We start from the raw sequence: 6,802 nt of genomic DNA, 5'->3' as shown, positions 1-6,802 counted from the left end.
TTAAACATCAATATAAACAACATTTTATTAGAACAATTTCTAATGACAGATACGAATATTAAATTATAACCAAAGACTACCTCCCCAGATCAAGTTAATTTGATGGGGAAATTTAAACATTTTACTTCAGCAATAACTATTTCAACTTTAAACAGGAATTAAATACCGCCGTTTCAACAGTAATTAGTGATTTCATTTTAGTCAGTAATTGTGACAATTCTGATCATATAAACCGAGCTGTGCCCGCATTGAATCTTACATTTGATTCCGCTTCGCCATTTTCAGATTTACAATAAAATAAACAATTTCCAGTGTTACATCAACTGCTCACTTGAGGGAATAAATTAAAATAGTGCACTGGACTAATAATCTCGTGACTATCCAACACCTGATTGCTGACGTCTCCAGCAATTTTCATAAAAAGTTTACATGCAGAAGACGAATTCTTCACCCGCTCCAATAAAATACTTTTTGTAATCTCCGAATCTGCTTCTAAACCGTGTAGCGTTGACAGAAGCATTTTCAAATTCCGCTCGTCGAAGTGTCTAAATGGACACACAGCTTCTTCCGTTGCACTTATGAGACTTCGCTAAAATGCAACCGGTAACAATGTCACAATTACAATCCTTACTCTACTAACTTGAAAGTAATCACACGATCGACTCTTGTAATTCTTCCTAGAGCCGGCGAGTCCATATAAATGGCGAATGCTGTAAACGTACCGTTTCTCATCCCGCTGCCAACTGTGAGAGCACATCTGACAGTTACTGCCGTCCTTCGAGTATTCGCTCTTCCAGAACGTCACCGAATCCTCAAAGGACATTCCGATGTCCTTTAAGAACAGACTGTAATTAAATCTAAAATTTGAGTATCTCAATTATTCTCGCTAGGCAAAGGCAATGAGAGTAAAAAAAAATGTCAAACTATTCAAATTTGCAGGTCTTTCTTTGTGTAAAATCTCTTTATCTTTAAAGTTTATTAACTATTATTTGATACTTTGACGTATGCCTGGCGTCGCCGCCTCTCCCAGGATTGAGTAAACTGTCGTGGGCGCATATTTTTTAATTTTTCAAGTTTTCGTTACTATTCTGAATGTTCCTCGGAATTTTCCTAAGTTTCAAAGTTCTGTTGTATAAATTTTCGAATCCCTTTAAATTTTTATTCATTTTAGGAATTTGTTAATTTCCAATTGTTTTAATTTTGAATTCGGCATTTGCAACATAAATTATTTTCCTAAATTTACTTACTTTACTTTACATTTTTGTACAGTGTACACGCTTGCAGAAATTATTTGGATAACGTTGCATTCTAAGATCGTGTCCCTGAAATCTTCCAGACATCTTTGAATAAAAAATTATTTTATTCAATGCCTACAATAAATAGGTGCAGACAGCTTGTGATAAAACGTGTAATTTGATTATTTTTTTAATTTTCCGAATCTTCGTCTTCGAATTATTGAGTTTTTAATTTTTCAAATTATTTTAATTTTTAACTATAGTCTAAGTTTTTGTAATTACTTCAAATTTTGAAATGTTTCTGAATTCTCCTAGATTTCAATTTTTATGTTCCCGTCTAGGACATGATTTTTTATAGTTTTCTAAATCTTCAATATTAATCTAGACCTCTTTTCCGATGTTTTTTAAATTTTCTAATGAGCCTCTTTAAGGAAAACTTTTTAATATTTTAATTCTTCTAAATTCTTTTCTTCTTAATTTTCCTTGATTTGTTAGTGTTGACTTAATGTATACAACCGTATTAAAAAAAATTTCCCATTTCCTATTCCGAATTTGTTTCATTTTTAATCTTTAACAAACTTATGATTTTCAGAATTTCGTCATTTTTCATATTTTTTTCATTATTCTGAAATTTCAAAAGGAGTAAAGTTTCGTTTTTTGTTTTGAATGTAGGAACTTTAAAATCTCTTCTCTTCCAATGTTTAGGTGAGGTTTTAACTTTTTTCAATTTTACACTTTTTTAATTTTCGTATTTTTTTAGCTCTCTAAATCTCCAGAATATACAGTAAAACCATCGTAACCTTAGAAAATTTGCGCATGCATGTTCGGATTCGTCCGCACTTGATCGGCATTTCTTACCAGGTTCGGCTATAATGTACATTCGGAACAGAAAACCACAACCAGAACAGAAGTAGTATTTGCACATTACTCACGGTATTAATGTCAATATAATTAAGAAAGTTATCGATTTACTAGTTAATAACACATTACTCAATTCTACGATAGTCATTTAACTTAACATCACTCTGAGCAATAATCAATAGCGCACTGAGCCTAAAAACGAACGACTTCTTACTGGGAGTGTACAATCCCTTCCCATGCCTTCTATATTAGCTGCGCAAAGCATACTTTTTCTAAGGTTACAGTGGTTTTACTGTATATGAATGTTCTGTTATTTTTAAATTATTCTGAAAATTTATAAATATTCAAATTTTCGACCTTGAATACTCCCATGTTTTAAATCTTTCTTAGTATTATGATTTTTAAATTTTTTTGAAATTTTTGTTTTTTTTGGGATTTTGTCTAATTTTTAGTTTACTTAGAGTGTGATCAATTTTCCTTAATAAATTATTGAATTTGCACGCATTCATTTGTTTGTACACGCTTACAGAAATATTGCACTGGTCACATAAGATATTTGAAAATGAAAACCGACAAATAGAGCTACCATTTTTATTATCAAAACAAAATGAACATGGGCACACTAACTCCATATTTGTGCAAATCGCGTTGCCACAGATAATGCCGGTCTAACATAAAATAAAATAAACAAAAATATAGTAAAAAAAATTTTAAAAAATAAAATTAATAAAAATGACGCATTCAACCCCAATCGCCAACCGAAGTGTCGGAAGTCCAGGAGAGTTATGTGCCAGCTCGGGGCTAACGCCCCCGGTGACTTACCTAATTAATTGGAGAGGATCGCAGTTAAGCAGTCGCGATGTTTGTTTAAATGACTCTCGAGCACAAAAGACGCCCAGTCAGACTGAATGCTGCCATGCCGCCTTTATGCTTTGTCGCATCTTAATATAGAGTTCTGACCAACAATTAGCTCCCATTTAAGTTAGCTATTTCTCTTGTCTAAAATACCACCACTCATTGCATATTTTTTTTAACTTTATTTTATTTTTATTTTACTATATTTTATTTTATTTTTACTTATTTTTTACTTTATTTTTTAAATTTTATTAATTTTTTAATTCATTGTATTTTATATAATTTTATTGTTTTATTTTGTTTTTATTTAAATTATAGTGAAGGGGTCTAAGGGTTGGTATTTTAAACAAGAGAAGTAAGCAGCTAATTAACTGGGGGCTAATCATTTCAATGTACAATACCGATGAAAGAATAGTACAATGTGTGAATTAGTAGTGCAATGTGCACAATAGTAGTGCAATATTACCGCAATTTGTGCAATAGTTGTTCAATGTGCCCATTTTGTGAGTGCAATTTATGCACAAACATTGCAATACTACCAACCCACGTATTGCACACAGTAATTACTTACCCTCTCGATTTTTTATCGAGGTCCAGTGGGCAAGGTTTCAACCAACCCTGCTTTACCAACCAACCCAACCCACAATAAATTTACCCCAGGACCCTGAACAGAACCTAGATTAGAATCAGATACCCTCGGTACCTCAGTACCATTGTGCCAAGCGGGTCAACAATGCTACAAATAAAACAAGTTAGGAAGGACACAAACGAACACATACATAGCACATTTTGTTACAAACATTTTGAAGGGTAGCAGATTTTAGTAGGAACTCCCATAAGAAATGGTGTAAATTCAAGTAATTTTATGCTTACCTAGCATCATGCGAAAGTCTATGATTTTTCCTTAGTATGTGTTGCAAATTTCCCATGCACAATGGAAACCTTCTCTTTTCCACTTCAAACCGTTGAAAAGTTAACGTAGCCTCAAAGCTTTCCTCACTTTGTATTGCACCCAATATTGACTGAACACGGTGGTCATCAAGTGCCGCCAACACGCTTCTACTAAACCTCATTCCTCTCAGCACAACACAAAGAAAACGATCATAAAGTGCCAAAATTAACTGGCACCACTTCTCACAAGGCACGCGAAGATATCCATTATGTAATGGTACCTCACGGCGGGAGATCATCGAGGGACAGTGCTGAAATGGAACTGAGAACAGTGTGACATCCACAATCGATAAAATACGTACCACGCAGCTCGAACAATTTACACCTGTCGTTCGAGCAATGTTCAGCGTCGAATGTGTGAGCACGATAACTTCGACTAGACATCTTCATTGCAACATTAATAAGTGTATTTAAGAAGCTAGCAATTTCTTCATTGCCTCCCAACTCCACCATAAACTCGTTGGAGTGTCGTAACAGTCGTCGTAAAAATTTGTGAGTGCTGCCAGCATTATAAGCTCGCAAACGTAATCGTAAAAGGTGAACTTCCGAGTGCACAAAGACAGGCGAAAAGGTTTCATTGTGTACGGCAGCTAAACGTAAAGTGAAATGGCCAGCTCTGTCTAGCGCAGAGTCTTCGAGTAAGTATTCGGCGAGATAGTCGTTCGTGTTTGTGGCGTTCTTGTAAAACTTTAGTCGTTGTTCAACGCATTTTTCTAATATGTGAAATTCGATTGTGCCTCTCGGGGGTTTTAAATAGAAGGTCATCACAAACTCACTACGACGTCGCCCCCGGATAATTATTATGGACAGGACTAGGGCACCAAAAAAACATTTTGGATATTTACAATAAAAAAGTGAGGTTAGGTTAAACTTACTACGAAGGTGTTTAATTATCAGTGGCGTAGAGAGACGAACAAGAAAAGTTTTGAATAAGCAGTGGCGTAACCAGAAGAGTGCAAGTCAGGTAAATTATATTAATATTGTCAACGAATCCATTTTGTAGATGTCGCAATACATACAAACTATCCCAGTCAATGTCTGCAATTAGAATTAAGTAATAAGTATTAAAGTATTGTTTAAGATGAGAGTAAAAATTTGATAGTTTTAGTTACTATTTGGTCTTAGCAAGCCAAGCATACCTATTTATCATTACGTTGTAGTGTACTTAACTGGGCCGGGACCCCCAGGTTCTACGCTAACTTCACACTACAAGAACACGGAAATAAAGTCAACCCGGCAACGTTTAAAAATGGCCACCCGAATGACTATTCCCTCCAAAACTAAACAAGATCCTGCTTAAATTTTAAAAGTGGCACGTGATCAAACATCTAAGGCAGGACCCCCTTACGTTAGTTGTAGACAACGTTTTGACCTGAAGCACAGTAGAGAAGGAAGTAAAATAAAACACTGAAATTGTGAAAAGTTTGTTTAATAATGATCGCAATTATTATTGAATGTAAAAGCTCGGAAATTAAAGTCAAAAATAAATTACATTGCAAAAATAAACTTTGAAAATGGTAGTTCACCGAATCAAAACAGAAATAGGCTGGGAAAAAAAGCACTTACCAATAAAAAAAACCTAGCCGCCAAATTAATATCAAATTGTGATTTAAAATTAATTGTTTGTAATGATGTGAATGCGTAACATAAAATTATAACATCACAAAAAGTAGCAGGTAAACTTCAAGAGGTAACATATAGGTTAAAAACAAGTTTTGGGAATTATGGGTCAAGTAAGCAGGTACCAAGATTCTAAGAAAAGGTGAAATTACACAGGATGTGACTCATATTTAGTGCAATAAAGTCCTTTTGTTAAAAGCAAGGTGGAAAATTACCCGGCCTTATGGGCAAATTTAACTAAAAACAAGATATGTGGAAATTCCGAATCGTAACTCATTTATCGCACATAGATTCTAAACTGAAGAGCTTTGATTAGCGTAATCCCGCTCCTGCAAGATAGGTGACCCGCCCCTGATTTCGGGGTTTCGAGCCTACAGTTGAAAGTCGAAGATAATCACGGAATTAGGTGTCGTAGCTCAATTTTGACTACAGTTTTTACCACCCCCGCGACTGCTTCATTCAGGGAAAAAATTATTAGCTACAAACAAGTCAGTACATACATCAAACGAATCGGTAATTTCCACTTATTAACATAAAATGATCAAAACTTATATGAATGTTACTTCAGGGACAAGACCAAGTAATCAACATCACTAAATATAAATTAAGCAAACATTACACCAAAAACGTAAACAATTACAAACAAAAGGATAACGGTATTAAACATTTCATTCTGCATTGCGGTTAAAACAAGTAAGTTTCAAAAACAAAGATTGAAACGCACAAAAAGTATAAAACGCGGCATACAAAACACAAATACGATATAACGAAATGCAAACATTACTACCTGCATTAATGGCCGTTTGCACCGACAAATTTAAGTGGAGCTTCGCTTAAGCGTACCTTAAAATCCATGGCAACCATTGTCTCAATAATCGTTGCCATGGATTTTAAGCTACCCTTAAGCTAAGCTCCACTTAAATTTGTCAGTGCAAACGGCCATAAATAACACAAAATATAACAACAAACATTTATGGAGCGACGCGTTCACGACCGCCATTCAAGACAAGATGCCTAACGTACGTGCTTTTTAGATGGCGCAGGCAGCTTTTTCCCAAGGTTGTTTTTCAAATAACCTTGGCCACCTTTCCCACCTAGAAATTGCATAGTTGCCAACTCTCAAAAATGTATGTATCGTCGTAAGTTGTATATACAGGGTAGAACCTTTCAGCATTAAATACTGGGGATTCTAGGCTCAGCGGCAACAAGCAGTCGGGCTCAGACAGTCTAGGGCCCTCTTAACAGGGCCCCTTGGCAAACCTAGGTCTTCTAAGCTTCTA

At 35.0% G+C, this 6,802-nt stretch overlaps 1 protein-coding gene across 2 annotated transcripts; it reads right to left on the bottom strand.

Moving 5' to 3' along the window:
- Positions 1-4,778, bottom strand: LOC116173475 (DNA primase large subunit-like). Of its 2 annotated transcripts, none has more exons than XM_031490970.1 (4): positions 4,205-4,778; positions 3,825-4,164; positions 641-857; positions 1-589 (listed from the first exon to the last, which is right to left on the bottom strand). In XM_031490970.1, exons 1-4 carry the CDS (start codon positions 4,665-4,667, stop codon positions 320-322), a joined length of 1,290 nt encoding a protein of 429 aa, XP_031346830.1. In that variant the 5' UTR covers positions 4,668-4,778; the 3' UTR covers positions 1-319. The 2 variants fall into 2 exon arrangements, with proteins under 2 accessions (XP_031346830.1, XP_031346831.1); XM_031490971.1 differs by having other exon boundaries at positions 641-845.
- Positions 4,779-6,802: the final 2,024 nt, after the last annotated feature.

Source organism: Photinus pyralis, unplaced genomic scaffold (genome assembly GCF_008802855.1).
Source record: "Photinus pyralis isolate 1611_PpyrPB1 unplaced genomic scaffold, Ppyr1.3 Ppyr1.4_LG6, whole genome shotgun sequence".
In the NCBI taxonomy this organism is placed as follows: Eukaryota; Metazoa; Arthropoda; class Insecta; order Coleoptera; family Lampyridae; genus Photinus; species Photinus pyralis.
Note: the sequence above shows the minus strand (reverse complement) of the source record. Positions and strands in the feature narration are given on the sequence as shown.

Bases quoted from the DNA above. Each gene is read 5' to 3' on its own strand.
- LOC116173475 (XM_031490970.1), bottom strand. From the start codon at position 4,667: ATGACCTTCTATTTAAAACCCCCGAGAGGCACAATCGAATTTCACATA. The intron at 4,165-4,204 runs GTACGTATTTTA...CACTGTTCTCAG, and splicing joins TAAATTGTTCGAGCTGCGTG to TTCCATTTCAGCACTGTCCC. The intron at 858-3,824 runs GTAAGCATAAAA...CTCAAATTTTAG, and splicing joins AGACTTTCGCATGATGCTAG to ATTTAATTACAGTCTGTTCT.